The 15,906-nt window shown below is 47.9% G+C and overlaps 1 protein-coding gene across 2 annotated transcripts in view; it reads left to right on the forward strand.

The window, feature by feature from the left end:
• Positions 1-15,906, forward strand: part of BTBD2 (BTB domain containing 2) — a 113,660-nt gene that overhangs the window by 48,122 nt on the left and 49,632 nt on the right. For both annotated transcript variants that reach the window (XM_029613937.1, XM_029613936.1), the window contains exons 2-4: positions 809-928; positions 1,771-1,927; positions 10,585-10,690. In XM_029613937.1, coding sequence (XP_029469797.1) covers positions 809-928; positions 1,771-1,927; positions 10,585-10,690 — 383 coding nt within the window. The remainder of the gene's footprint in view (positions 1-808; positions 929-1,770; positions 1,928-10,584; positions 10,691-15,906) is intronic.

Below are 15,906 nucleotides of genomic sequence, written 5' to 3' on the forward strand. Positions count from 1 at the left end.
ATTTTTGAAATTGTCTGAACATTTTTCTCTGCTCCCGGGTTACGTGTATGGCTGTGACCCGTCTCTGGGGTTCTGTTGAAGATTTGCTTCTCAGTTGTCTATGCTATATGTGCATCACTGTGATGCCTGCATGGGGCTCTGATGAAGATCCTCTCTTCAGCTGTCTGTGCTGTACATGCATCTGTGCAATGCCCGCATGGGGCTCTGATGAAGATGTGCTGTATTAATGCTTTACGTGCATGTATCAGTGTGACTTGTGCGTAGAACTCGGATGAATGTCCCTCCTCAGCTTTCTGTGCTGTAGTCATACTTCACCTGCATGTATTGGTGTGATACTTACACGAGGGTTGTGGTGATCCCCTCTTCAGCTTTGTAGGCCATACTGATGCTGTACATTTAGCAGTGTGATACATGTATGGGAACCTTCAGGATCAGTAGTGTCTCACTGTACACTGGGCTATTATGGTGGATGTACCTCAGAGGGAGGAGCATCCAGAAACTTCAAGCACTAAATTGTATTTATTTCTTCAGCAATGAAAAACATTGGGATTAACAAGGAAAGAGGTGGTAGTTGTAACTGTCAACTAAATTATCTTAAGTCTGTTGCTGGTACTGTTGTGTGCGTTAAGTGGTTGGGACACCAGTACTTGATTTGGGTGGTAGACCTCTTATTACTGCCTATGCAGCCCCTTTTCTGTGATCAGAAACACACTTATTTCTTGTTGATGGTCTGTAGATTAAATGTTCATGATTCCCATAAAACATTACTTTTTTGTTTAATTCTATCCTTTCCTTTATTTATTGCTAGGTTTGTGCTGGCTGTGGGTAGTGCTGTTTTCGATGCAATGTTTAATGGAGGAATGGCAACAACGTCTACGGAGATTGACCTGCCTGATGTGGAGCCTGCTGCATTTCTAGCCCTGCTGAAGTAAGCCCTGTCTTGTTTGTGCTGTGCTCTCATTTTTTGTAAACGGACAGAGTTGCTAGGCTTTCTCCCAGTACTCTGAGACCTTGGAGGGAGGCCTCCATTCTGACAGTTCCTTCATGAGATTTAGTTGGAAGTTGTTTTTACTATAGCCAGTCAATAGGAAAAGCACACTTGGAAACTGGTCTGCATGTGTTGTGTTGTGAGGGATGTCCCATGTCTGTACTGTGAAAACTGGTATCCTAAAACTGACACTGACATAGGTAAAGACATCCTTTTCAGCCAGGCCTTCCCTGCAGAGACCCCATTCTCTTGTTCTAACCTCTCCTCCTGTTTAAGAGCTGGAAGTTATATATCCTGCATGCCCAGTGCTTTTCCAAGTGTACATTTGAATACTACTGTAAATTATCTCAGTTGCAGTTTGTCCTTAAATTTTATTGTAATCTGCCTTGAGTCCAGTCTCGTAAAAGGTACAATATCAGATGTCTATAAATAAAAAAAACAAAAAACCCTTTCCTCTCAAGATAGAAAAAACATGGTAAATACAAAGAAATATATAGTGAAGGTATTTATAAACAGCTACCTAAGGGCTGCCTTTTTTCCCCTTTTAAAAAGAACAGCTGTTTATCATATGTATAATTTATAAGAATGCAGGAGTATTTGGGTTTTGCAGCCAGTAAAAAACATTTGAAGAGTGTTAATGTTTTCTTGAGACCTGACCAGAGAAGATGTGGTGAAGGTCCTGAACTTTTCAGTTCTGCATGCAGTGGCGGTTGAGGTGGTTTGTGTTCTGCCTCCTTTACCAGTTGAAGCTGCTTTTCTGTCTTAATGTTTGCATACATTAGGTTCCTGTATTCTGACGAGGTTCAGATTGGGCCGGAAACTGTGATGACAACACTGTACACGGCTAAAAAGTATGCTGTGCCCGCTCTGGAGGCACATTGTGTGGAGTTTCTTAAGAAGAACCTGCGAGCTGATAATGCCTTCATGCTTCTGACCCAGGTATGTCCTGACGCACGGGGGCACAGCAAGCTGGGTCCTATGGGTATCTGGGTGTAAGGTAGGAATGAAATGGCTGCATTTGCTTACTGGTGGTGTATTTTTCCTTTTTTGGAAGAGGGATTGTCTGAGCAGTTTTGGGCTTGCAGTGGGGAGTTAAAGTTTATTCATAAAACTCTGCTTAAATCCCCAAATCAAACATACATTCTTAGATCTTGACGCTGTGTGTTAGGTTTGGGGTGAATCTGACAAGCAGCAGGAATTTTTTGATGTGTTGTTTTTTTTTCCCTCATCCGTTCACTGCATTTAAAAAAAAAAGTTTTTATCTGGATTTTCAGGCACTACTTCCTGTTAGATGTACACAGCTGGGGGGGGGGGGGGGGAGCTGTGCTGCTTCTCTTCCTTGTTGGTCCTGCCAACTTGTTCAGAACTTGAGCTAGCATTTCTTGTCTGCTGATCGCTTGGTGCCCAAGATCAGACTACAAGAAGTGCCGGCCAGTGACTTTTCAGCATGCTTGCAGGGACAGCACAGATGGAAGGGGGTGGTATGGGCTCTGCCCCTGAGCAGATAGAGCTGGGGAGGAGAGGAAAGCAAGAGGGGCATACAGGTGAAGAAGAAGTTGGGGGACAAGATTGGGAAGAAACAGGGGAGCAAACGCTGGGGGGATGGGAGACTGGCCCTTGCCACTCACTTGCAAAAATTATATGCCCAATAGTGTATAAGAATGAATATTCTGGGTCAGACAAAAGTATTTTGAGCTCAGTATCCTGTCTGTGACGGTGGCTAGTCTGGGTCACATGTACCCAGCATGTAAAATAGATAGACCAAAAAGTCTATCTATTTCTTGTTACTCACTTCCAGGGATGGCAGTGGCTTTTCCAAATCTACCTGGCTCCTAACGTTTTGTGACTTTTTCTGAACAAAAATTGCTACTTAAACAAAAATTTCAAATTGAGAGGAAACATCCGGTGACATTAAACCAACACACACAAGACCTCATAAATGTGTGATCAACATTTGTATTGCAAAGACCAAATAATGTTGTAATCATCGGTCACAAAAATGTCCATAAAGACTTCAAGTGTCTTAGTTTTTAAGTCTTTATGGACATTTTTCTGACTGATGATTACAACAATGTGTGATCTTTGTGGAGGAGAAGCCTAGTAGTTAGAGCAGCGGGCTATGAACCGGGGAGACCAGGGTTCAAGTCCCACTGTCGCTCCTTGTGACCTTGGGCAAGTCACTTGACCCTGTGTAATCCGCTTTAAAGTACCGAAAAGCAAAATATAAAATATGAAATAATACATGTGGTATTCACACATTTATGAGGTCGTCTTATGTGAGCATGGATGTTTTCTTCTCAATTTGAAATTTTTGTTTATGTAGCAAGTTCTGTTCAGAATTATTTGGTTTTCCTTAACGCTTTCTATGGATCACTGTGATTTATGGACTTTTCCTCTAGGAATTTGTCCATTCCTCTCTTTAAACCCACTTTAACGATATCCTCTGGCAACAGGTTCCACAGCTTGGTTGTGTGCTGAGTGAAAAAGTACTTTCGATGATTTGTTTTAAATCTGCTGGTGGTTAAGTTTCACGGAGTGTCCCCTTGTTTTAGTATTATTTGAAACAGTAAATAACTGTCCTTTATTTACCTGTTCCCCCATACTCATGATTTTATAAACTTCTATCATGCCCCCTTCAGCCGTTCTTTTTCAAGCTGAAGATCCCTAACCTGTGTAGCTTCTTTTCATAGGGGAGCCGTTGCATCCTCTTTATCATTTTTATTGCCCTCCTTTGCATATTTTTCTAGTTTGCTATATCTGTTTTTTGAGCTGGGGTGACCAGAACTGCACACTATACTTGAGATGCAGTAGAGTGCACACCAGGAAAAATTCAAGGGAACGTTGTTTTCAGGTCCAGTTTTTAAAGTGCTGTACTCAAACTGGCCTAACTAGATTATATGATAAAAAGAACTTTTAATGCCCAAATAGACCCTTTTTAACATTGTTTTCCCTGGGAAAAGTGGCCTTATGAGATCATTGTTTGTCTGTCGTTGTCCCCCCCCTCAATAATGCTTTGAGTTCATTCAATTTTATTAACATTTGTGCCACAGGTGATAGAGTACCCAGTGACCCCCAATTCATGCTTATCTTGCACCTTGAAAGCCTCTGCTACTTAGAATCCCCCTCTTTTTTAAATTTCCTTTAGGGAGGGGCCAGCTGAATTAAGTTCATGGAGTCATCAAGTATTTTTAAAGCTGCCCTGCCTTTGGTTAATGCCTTTGGTCACCAGATGACTCATCTCTTGCCTTGTTTCCTAGATGGAAACCCATTTCTAATGTTTTTATTCCTGTTTATACTGCATATCAGTCCAGACTCCTGGGTTTTGCATTCCTGCCAGTAGATGGAGACAAAGTTTCACTGACACTTCCACATAAACTAGTGTGCCGTCTGCAGTATATTTAAAAAAAAAAAAAATGATGACAAAAAAGTAGAAATTTTACCAGTTCTTCCCAGAGGGTTGTTAGATCCTGGTGGACATCCCCCCTGGTTTGAAGTAGATGAACAGGGGGTGGGGGGCGGGTTGGTGATCCTTCTTGATAGCTCAGGCCTCAGTTCCATGGGGATGTAAATCTGGTGGTCCAGATCCCTCATCCTCCACAAGGCAAAATTGAATCCCATTGACAGATCTGCAGTTCATCAGCCCAGCTGAGCAGGGAAATATCCCCTTTTAATTTCTGTACAGGTGCAGGGGTGGCATTAAAGTTTTGTTTAAAAAAAAAGTGTAAGGTTTGGTTGCCTTGTGGTTACTTGTGTTTGTGGTGTCTGGTCACTGCAGTGATCAGGGATGCAGAGCTGTTTGCCAACTTCTCTTTCTGAGGTTAGTAAGGCGATGTGTGTGGCAATGGCATATGTGGCAAGGGATGCCATGCTTGAGGGAATCACGGTTGTGTCTCTCTCACGCAGGCTGTGTTCTGAATACATTTCAAATGGGGAAGGCTCTTTGCCCAGCACTGCTTCTAAGCTTAGTCAAGCCCCGCGTGTGTCCGGGTCATCCGCTGAGGCTTTGCCCATTAGCCTGGGAATGGTGGCCATATTGAATTGTTTATCAGGATCGTCTGCGGCGATAGATGAGACAGAGATCCCTACCTCAGTGTCGCCAGTAATGCCTGGCTCCAAGATTGGGTGAGGAGGCTCTGATTCTGAGGATTCTGATGATTCACAGATGTTTTCTATAGATTTTGTGTTGCTAATGCATAAGGAATATTTAGTTAGGAGAGCAGCAGGGGGATATGTACCCTCTGTCCTGGTCTCTGTCCACTGTTGATGTTCGAACAGTAAAGAGATCCGTGCAGGCAAAAGGAAAGCGGTCACTGAGCGTTTAGCGAATTTTGGGTCTTTCCTCTTATATAGGTGGTCCTGGGAGGGATATTGAAGTCTCAGAGAACTCCAATTTTGTGGTGGAGGATTCCTCGAAAGCGGACCAGGTGCAGGTAGGCAACCAGAGGAGGTTCTGGTGGCCGAGGAAGACCCTATGGTGGTGCGCTTTTTTCATAGAAAAGAGCTCTGGCCCTTGATTCCGCATGTCCTGAAGAAACTGGGAATCAAGGTGTTTAGCAAGAGGAGTCTGACTTGGAGGGAGCGGATTCTGTGTTGGACTGATTGTCCAATGAAAGCCTTTCCTTTCATAAGTCTGTAAAGAAGTTGGTAGTTTGGGAGTGGGACATTCCGGAGTTCAGCTTAAAGGTTGGCAGAACTATGGCGAAGCTATATCCATTGCTGGAGGAGATGAAACTTTTGGCACTTCCTAAGGTTGACGTTTCGGTATTGGTGGTAACCAAGAAGACCACCATTTTGGTAGTGGGATCTGCTGTATTAAGAGAGATCCAAGATCGTAAGTTGGAGGTTCACGTCAAGAAGATCTGAGATTTCGGCCCTGGGCATAAGGGCTGCGATTTGCAGCAGTTTTATGCAGTAGGCATGCCTGCGCTGGGTTCAACAGTTGCAGGAAATGCAGGCTATGTTGTTGCAGCAGCAAGACAGGCTGAGCTTTTAGAGGTGACCATGGCATAAGAGGCCATGACCTGATCACAGCATCTTCCAGGATGATGATGTCTCTGGTGTTGGCCAGGAGGTTACTGTGGTTACAAAACTGGTCAGTGGATGTTTGGTCTAAATTTCAACTGGGTGCCCTTCCATTTAAGGGCAAGCTCTTATTTGGAGAGAACTCAGAACAGATAATGAAGCATCTAGGAGAGTCCAAAGTGCATAAGTTACCAGAGGACAAACCAAAGGCAGAAGGCTTTTTCCTGCTTTCACATGGTTTCGAGACAATAGGAGATTTTACCAGAATAAAGGTTCTTTAGGGCCTCAGAGGCAGAATACAAGCAAAGCACAGTCCTGAGGACAGTCCTTTCAGGGTGGACGAAAGCCATCCCGAGACAACCCTGGTCCAGGCATTAGAGGTACAAAGTCCTCGCAATGAGGCAAGGATGGTCCACTCTTCAGTTCGGGCTGTTAGAGGGCCTTTAATGCTTATTTATGAGGAGTGGGCTAAAATTACCAGTGACCAGTGGGCCCTAAGTGTGATAAAAGATGGCTACGCGTTAGAATTTTCTCAGCTGATATGAGAGGCTTACATTGTTTCCCCTTGTGCTCCCCACAACAAGCGAGTAGCTATTCAAGGGACTGTGAACTCTTGCAGCGTCAGGGGGCTATAGTGTCTATTCCTTGAGAGGAGCAAAAAAGAGGAAGGTATTCTATTTATTTTGTGGCACCGAAAAAGGATGGAACATTTTGCTCAGTTTTAGATTTAAAGAAGGTAAATGCAGCCCTCAAGATTCCTTGGTTCTGTATGGAGACCCTGAGGTTGGTTATAACGGTGGTATGCAAGGAAGAGTTCTTGGCGTCTCTGGACTGACAGAGGCTTATCCGCACATAGCCATCAAGCTGGAGCACCAGCAGTTTCTGAGGTTCATGATCGTAGGGGAACATTTCCAGTTCTGGGCCCTTCCTTTCGAATTTGCAACAGTTCCCCATCCGTTCACCAAGGTGACGGTGGCGGTGGTGGCCTTACAACCAGAAGGTGTGTTGGTGCATTTGTAACTGGACGACTGGCTCATTTGAGCGAAGTCAGAAGAACCTCTGTTGGTAGTCAGTAAAGAAGGTAATGATGCAGGTGAAGTTTCTAGGCTGGGTGGTGAATCTGTCAAAGAGCCATCTCATTTCCTCTCAGACCCTGGAATATCTGGGGGTTTGGTTCAACACACTGGAGGGAAGAGTGTTTCTTACGGAAGAGAGGTGGTTGAAGTTGTCACCTTTTTATGCTCAAGGTCTGGGACAATTTGCAGGTCCTGGGTTCTATGGCATCGACATTGGAGCTGATGCCTTGGGCGTTTGCGCATATGTGGCCTCTTCATAGGGCTCTTCTCTCCCGGTGGAATCTGTTATCAGAGGAGTTTCATCTTCTCCTTCCGCTTGAGGGGGAAGGCAGGGACCTTCTTTCATGGTGGCTTATTCGTGCCAATCTGGAGCATGATGTGGAATTGGAAGTTCCAGATTGGGTGATAGTCACCACCATTGCCAGTCTTTCTGGCTGGGGAATAGTATGTCAGGATCATTCGGCGCACGAGTGGTCAAAGAGGGAGGCATCATGGTCTGTCAGTCGGTAAGAGATGAGAGCGGTGTGTTAAGCTTTGCTTGCCCTTCTGCCACAGCTATGTGACAATCCAGTGTGGGTTCTATCGGACAGTGCAATGGTGGTGGCCTGCATCAACCAGCAGGGAGGAACCAACAGTTGGGTAGAGGCCCAGGAGTTCATTCTCTGGGTGGAACAGCATTTGGAATGGCTGGCGGTGTCTCACATATCGCTGGGGTAAACAATGCTCAGGTGGATTTTCTCAATTGGAGAAAACTAGATCCTGGAGAGTGGGAGCTGTCAGACTGTGATGTATCTCATTCACAACAGGTGGGATTATCCCCAAATAGACTTTATGGTGACCAGATAGAATGCTAAGGCATCTCATTTTTACAGCTGCAGAAAGGAATACTGGGCAGAAGGAATCAATGCCCTGGTTCTACTATGGCTTCGAGGCATTCTTTTTTCTCTTTCCTCCATGGTCGCTGGTGGGCAAGGTGATACAGTAAATAGAGAAACATCCAGACAAGGTTGGTCTGATGGCCCTAAGTGGCCACATCAATTATGGTTCACAGATCTGGTCAATATGACCATGGACAGGCCGCTGAGGTTCGGCCATTTGTCGAATCTTCTCCACCAGGGCCCAATATTTTCAGATCAGGCATCTCACTTCTGTTTCACAGCCTGGCTTTTGAGAGGAGAAGGAGGGGATATTCCGAAGAAGTTATCGCCACCTTATTGCGGGCCAGGCAACCTTCCATATTCATAGCATACGTGAGGATTTGTAAGGTCTTCGAGTCCTGGTGTACCATTAACAGAGTGAAACCTATTCAGGCTACAGTGTCGCATATTTTGGCTTTTCTATAAGAGGGTTTGGTCAAGGTTCTGACCTTTAACTCTCTGAGAGTGCAGGTAGCAGCCTTATGCTGTCTTGAGGTAAGGTGCAGGGATCTCTGCGCATCTGGATGTGATGTATTTTCTTTGGGGAGTGAAAAATTTGCGGCCTCCAGTGAGAAAGATCTGTCCCTCTTGTAACCTTAATCTGGTGCTTAGAGGAATGTGTGAGGCTCTGTTTGAACCATTGAAGAGGGCAACCATAAAGGTGGTTTTCTGGTGACTATTTGTTCATCCAGGAGAATCTCAGAGCTCCAGGCTTTATCATGTCAAGATCCTGTTCTGCAGATTTTGGAGTCGGGGCATCGTTACGTACGGTGCCTTCCTTTCTGCCAGAGATTGTTTCAGGGTTCCATCTTAGTCAAACGTTCGGCCTTTCCAGGTTTGGATTCCTCCCCACCTCACATGAGGGAGTTTTGATTCTTGGATGTAAGGCGGGCATTATTGAGGTATCTGAAGGTTACTAATCATTTCTGGAGAACAGATCACCTCTTTGTACTTTGGAGTGGTTCAAGGAAGAGGTGTAAAACATCAAAGGCTACAATTGCGCATTGACTAAAGAAGGCAATTGGCTGGCTTATATTTGTAAGGGTCGTCCTATATTTGAGAGAGTAAGGGCTCACTCAACTCATTCTCAGGTGACCTTTTGGGGCCATATCCTAACAGGTGTCTCCGCAGAAGATTTACAGGGTGGCCATTTCTAAGTCATTGTACACTTTCCTTAGACATTATCATTTGGATGTCGGGGCTCCCAGATTCCATGGTCTTTGAGAGTGTTCTACGAGCAGGACTCTTGCAATCCTACCCTGATTAGGGGAGCGTGGGTATATCCCAGGAATCTGGACTGTTCTGGGGTGTGAACAGGAAAGGAAAATTGGTTATTACCTGATAATTTTTGTTCCTGGAATGCCACAAGTCAGCTCAGAGACCCACCCACTGGGAGGAGTCCACCGCTTGTACTGATACCCTGTTTCCCCGAAAATAAGACAGTGTCTTATATTAATTTTTGCCACCAAAGATGCACTAGGCCTTATTTTCAGGGGATGTCTTATTTTTCCATGAAGAAGAATTCACATATATTGTTGAACAAAAAAATGAACATTTATTATATTCTGAATAGTTGTCTGGTTATGCTGGTTTGTGATGACAACTAACTGTGAATCCTGCAGGGTAAAAAAATCACAGCTGCATGCTCTGGTGTTCTGTGCGACGGGCATGCTCCCAAATAAAAACTTTGCTAGGTCTTACTTTCGGGGGAGGTCTTGTATTTAGCAATTCAGCAAAACCTCTACTAGGTCTTATTTTCGGGGGATGTCTTATTTTCGGGGAAACAGGGTAAGTTTGTATATAATGCAGAGTTGTTGACTGTTTCAGTGCTGCTTTACTTTACTTTCTGGGAAAGAGTTTTCCATTTTGTTTGCAACTTCACCTTCCTCTTGCTCGTTATGGGAGTTTGGATTCTGGATTCTTAGGGGTAGATTTTAAAAGGTTGTACGCCCGATTTTATAACGTGGGATTGGCATGCGCAAGGAGGGTGCACAAATGTGCACCTTGCGCGCGCCGAGCCACACTCCCTTCCTCCGTTCCCTCCCCCTAACCTTCCCCCACCCAGCCCTACTCTAACCCCCCCCCCCCAAAATGTTATCTTACCTTTTGCGCCTGCCGGCAGCCTGCCAGCACACAATCTTCCAACAGAGCGGCAATGGCTGCTCTGTCTGAGGCCTCTGGCCCTGCCCCCGGGACTTACACGCGTCCTGGGGCTTTATGTGCATCGCCCGGCGCTCATAAGCCCGGTTACGCGCGTAAATCCTCCGAAAATCTGGCCTTTAGTGTTGGTGTAATTGATATCATCTTGGCTTGGGTACAAATACTGAGGGATTGCTGATGGCACACTAGATTATATGGCAGTGTCAGTGAAACTTTCTCTGTCTTCATCTGCTGGCAAGGATGCAAAACCCAGGAGTCTGGACTGATCTGTGATATTTCAGAACAAAAATTAGCAGGTAAAAACCAATTTTCCCATATTGTACTTAATATACAAAGTTGCTGTAACCCTGTGCAATTTTTGTTCCAAAGAAGGAAATGAGTTGTCATGAAAGGTTCACATACCTTGTTTTGTTTGTGATAGGCAAGGCTCTTTGATGAGCCTCAGCTGGCTAGTTTGTGCTTGGAAAATATCGACAAAAACACAGCTGATGCGATCACTGCCGAGGGATTCACGGATATAGATTTAGGTAAGTTTGAGGCTCACGGCTCCTAAATCAATTTTACTCTTAAGTTCAGGAGTCAGGCGGCTTTGGGAGTACCTTTTGGACACCAACTTATTGTCTCTTATACTTGAAGAAAATATCGCTTCTTTCGAATAACCCTGGTGCTAATCTGGCTTTCTGATGCGATTTGGCATTTTTGCTTAAATGTAGGTCTCTGTTTACAGCTCCTATCTTCCCTCTGTGTGTCATTCTCTTCAGCAGTGGTGTTCTTTTCTAAACTGTATTGTATATGACCTCCATTATTCATGATGCTGCTGGAGCTAGTTTTACTTATTGCTTGTCTTCTCTGCTGCTTAATTTGCACTGGCATACTCAAAGAAGATACATTGGTGGGGGCTAAGGCCCTCTGGTGCTGGGCTGTAAGGGAGGCGCTGATGGCAGACTTGGATATCACTATGGGGTGGCTCGCCACCCTAGTTTTAGCATCAGATTAGGCCCGGAGTAACACAAACCCCTTCCTGATCTGATGGGCTGGAACCTGCTTCATTTGGACCCTTCACACACCGATCCTTCCCTGCTCTCCCCCCACCCTTTCTGTGCGAGCTGGCAGCAGGAGTAGCATTTAAGCCTACATCATCTCCTGCTGTCACAGGGCTTGTCTCATAGTAAGAGCTGCAACATGATAGCAGCAGGAGATGACATAGACTTAAACATTGTGGTTCCTTCTGTCGGTTCACTGCTCGTGGGAGAGTGACATTGTCTCCCCAAAAAATGATTTGTTGCCATAGCCTAAGGAGAGGTCCTGAAGCAGGGCTACTGTGGACATTATCCCATGACAGTCCAAGAAGATACCCAGAAGACATGGGGAGGCCCTGTGAGAGAGAGAGTGTGTATGTGTTTGTTTTTGTATTTGAGAGCCTGTGGAAGTGAGATCGTGTGAGAGAGTGCCTGTGTGTGTGTGGGAGCCTGTGGCAGTGAGAGCTGGTTTGTGAGTTTTTGTGTGAGGGATCCTGTGAGAGTGACAGCCTGTATGTGTGTGAGGGAGCCTGTGAGTGTGAGCATGTGAGTGTGACAGCGTGTGTGTGTGTGTGTGTGGGGGGGAAACTGAGAGTGACAGCCTGCATGTGAGTGTGAGTGAGCCTGAGTGTGTGTGTGTGTGTGTGTGTGTATATGATGGAGAATGTGGGAGTTAGGAAGCCTCTGTGTGTATGACTATGTGTTTATGTAAGGGAGTCTTAAGAGTGAGACCATTTTTGTGTGTATGTGTATGTGAGGGAGCCTAAGAAAGTGTGTATGGGGGCGGGGGGGGGAGATTGTGAGAATGGAGCTTGTGTGTGTGAGGGAGCCTGTGAGAGTTGTATGTGTGTGTGTGGGAATCAATGAGAGTGAGATCCTATAAGGGTGTTTATGCATGAGGGAAACTGTAAGAGTAAAAGCCTGTGTGAGCATGGGATGGGTGAAGAGAAGAGGGTATGAGTGTTTCTCCCAGGACAAGCAAGATGGTAGTCCATCATCAGATGGAGCCTGGCACGAAATACTTCTGTCAATGTTTCTAGAAACTTTGACTGGCACACTGAGCATGCCACTAACCTCGCAGCCATGCGGGGTCCCCCTTCAGTTTCTTTTTTTTCCGCAGTGCTATTGCCTCGCGGTTTCTGGAGCTCTTCACTATTTTTTCCCTCACGGAAGGAATTGACCGTTTTTCCCGCTTCAGGGTCTCCCTTCGCAAATCTGTTCCCCTGGCGTTCGGTAGGTACTTCTTTCCTGTTGTTGCGGTCGGGTCCCAGGCGACCCCCCCCCCCCCCCCCACCCCGGTGGCTACTAGCCACCGACTGCGTGCCATCTTTTTTCAGTGGCAGCTGGTTTTCGGAAGTGCCCCAGTGTCCAGAGTTTGGCCATCACGGACCCGCACAATGTTTGTATCCTCTGCCTGGGGCCTTACCACGATGTCTGTCGGTGTCCCAGCTGTGCTCAGATGACCCCCAAAGGCAGGCGCACCTGCCTGGACAAGATGGAGTACTTGTTCGGTTCCAGACAATCAGCTCCAATGACTCCAGTACCGGGTACGTCGAGTCGCAGGGATCGATCTGACTCAGGGCTATTGGCGCCTCGCCAGGATGAACATGGTGCGGGGAATCACCCTTCACCGGCATCTGGCCAGTTCACGGCCTCGGGATCATCTTCCTCAGTGCCGGAGAAGGACTGGGCTGAGCACCATGGGAATCGGACACAGACAATTATCACCGTCCGGTGCTGGCATCGATGTCAGAGGGGCACCTGCTCCGGCCGGACCCCCTCCAAAACGGCCCTGAGGCGAGGAGGTCCCGTCCTCCTCTAAAGCCGGGAGCCCAGGGCTTTCCCCACCGATCTCGGTGTCAGGTACTGAGCTTCCACGGAGGCTCCGGTTATGCTCCGCATGCCTTCTCCTCCCGTGTCAGTGCTCATTTTGCCCGCATTTTGGGAGGAGTTGGTCCAACAGGCAGTGCTCTGTGCCCTACAGGGCCTCCATCAAGCACTGAGTGCGGCCCCCATACCTGTGCCAGAACCGGCGCCCTCGATGTTGGCACCTTTGCTGGAAAGGTTGGACGTGTAGCTCGGTGCCTTACCGACGCAGCCGGTGCCCGGAGCCCTGTCTGCCACCAGTTCTTCCCTCCCAACGGTATCCCGATTCCGGGTTCCTCTGAGGAGAAGAATGTGACTACTCACCACCGAGGGCAGCACCATTGTTTCTAGTGTCTGCTCCCAGGCCATCGGGTCCCCCGGTGCCCCGGCTTCCATAGAAGGTCTCGATGCCGGCGCAGCTGTTATTGGGGGCCCCCTGATCAGCCATCGATGCTGGTACCCTGAGACCCAGGGTTTGGACTCCCTTCTCGACCCAGACAGTTTGGTGGTGAGGAGGAGGTCCCTTATGATCCATGGGACGATGCTTCTTCCGAGCTATCCTCGGATGCCTCAGACAATCTTCTGTCGGAGCCCTCGCCTCCAGATGAGAGGTGCCGCTTACCTCCAGAGGACTTATCTTTCGCCAATTTTGTTTGGGCAATGGCGGAGGCCATTTCCTTCCAGTTATTGACGGAAGAGGATACCTGCCATAAAATTATGGAGGTCCTCCAATTCGTGGATGTCCCTAAGGTGGCTGTTCCGTTACATGAGGTCCTCTTAGAGCTCCTCTACCGGTTATGGGAGCATCCAGGCTCTGTAGCCCCGGTCAACCGGAAGACAGACGCCATTTATTTGGTGCAACAGGCCCTAGACTTCCAAAAAAGCCAGCTCCCACACCAGTCTGTGGTAGTGGAGTTGGCTCAGAAGAAGGCCAAGAGGGCCCACACTCACTCCTCTGACCCTCTGGGGAAGGACCAAAGAGCCTTGGACGCTCTGGGTCATAAGGTCTTCCAAGGGGCTAGGCTTATTGCCTGTATAGCAGCATATCAGTTGTACATGAATCAGTACAACCGCAGCCTCTGGAAGCAGGTCTAGGAGTTTGCTGATGGTCTCCCCCAGCAGTTCCAAGAAGGCTTAGAGTCCATTGTACAAAAAGGGTTCGAGACCAACAAGCATGAAGTGTGAGCAACCAACAACGTGTTTGAGACCGCGGCAAGGGTGTTAGTGCCTGGCGCTGGGCCTGGCTTAAAGCCCCCGTCCTCCACCCTGAAGTCCAGGAAAAGCTGGCCAGGGGGAAACCTTTTTGGGGATAAGGTCAGAGACGTGGTGGCACAGTTAAAAGATCATCAAGAAACCCTGCGCCAGTTGTCCGCTACCACCTCGGACCGCTCCTCAGCGATCCATAGGATGCCATCTAGGGACCCTAGGAAGGCTTTCTATAGGCAACGGAGATACTATCCTTCGGCCTCACACGCTCGATCGGCTCGAGCTGCCCCGAAGGGCCACTTCTGCCAACAGCGGGTGCTTCGGGCCCAGCCCACACCTCAGCCCGGCCTAGTGGCTGGTTTTTGACTGGAGCAGAGAGATCAGCTGCCTAACCCCTGTGCCCACAGCTTCCGACTCTCCGGTCGGGGGTTGCCTTTGCTTTTTTGCAGATCGCTGGTCCCCCATTACCACCGACCGATGGGTGTTAACCATCGTGAAACGGGGCTACCACCTGAATCTTCTCAGCATCCCACCAGACGCCCCTCCCTCTCCAGGATGGAGCCTCATGGAGCACTCATCGACCCTCGAGTTGGAACTCTCTGCTCTCTTGTGGTCCAAAGCCATCGAACCGATTCCCCGTGCCCAACAAGGCCAGGGGTTCTACTCCAGGTATTTTCTCATTCCAGAGAGAACAGGCAGTCTCCTGGCCCTAAACAAGTTCCTCCAGCGGGAGCGGTTCAAAATGGTCTCATTTGGACACCTTACTCCTGCTTCTTCATCAGATAGATTGGCTCTGCTCTCTCGATTTGCAGGACGCCTATGCACACTGCCATATTTCCGCCTCATTGGGAATACCTGCATTTCGTGATAGGCCAGTGGCATTTCCAGTACAGGGTTCTTCCCTTCGGGCTTGCCTCCGCACCTAGAGTATTCACCAAGTGCCTGGTGGTGGTGGGAGCACACCTGCGCCGCAAAGGGGTGCAAGTGTTCCCCTATCTTAGACGACTGGCTCATCAGGAGTTCCTCTAGGGATGGAGCCCTGCACTCCCTGAACTCGACAGTTGGAGCCCTCTCATCACTGGGATTTCTCATCAACTTTCCAAAATCCCAGCTGATGCCATCCCAGCGGCTCAGCTTCATCGAGGCGGACCTGGACCCCCATGGTGGCCAGAGCGTTCCTCCCTGGCGATTGCAGGGCCACCCTGGCGGGATTAGCCAGGGCAGTTTGCCACAGGCAGCAGGCTTTGGCCTGCCTGCTTTTGAGGTTGCTGGGTCACATGGTGTTGTCGGTGCATGTCACCCCAATGGCCTGCGTGACCATGAGGGTAATGCAGTGGACCCTGCGGTCCCAGTGGCACCAAGCCTCTTAGGAACTCTCTTCGCTAGTCAAGATCATCGAACCGCTTCGGCTGTCCCTTGCTTGGTAGGCACAGGAAGCCAACCTGAGCAAGGGACTTCCCTTTCAGCCCCCTCCTGCTCAGGTGAACCTCACCACAGATGTCTCCAACATTGGCTGGGGTGCCCATGTCAACGGCTTCCGCACACAAGGGGTGTGGTCGAAGTCCGAGATGCCAGATACATTTCCTGGAACTCTGGGCAATGCGATATGCCCTCTATGAGTTCCAGGACTGCCTGTCCCACAAAGTCATCTT

The sequence above is a fragment of the Rhinatrema bivittatum genome, chromosome 8 (assembly GCF_901001135.1).
Source record: "Rhinatrema bivittatum chromosome 8, aRhiBiv1.1, whole genome shotgun sequence".
Lineage (NCBI taxonomy): Eukaryota > Metazoa > Chordata > Amphibia > Gymnophiona > Rhinatrematidae > Rhinatrema > Rhinatrema bivittatum.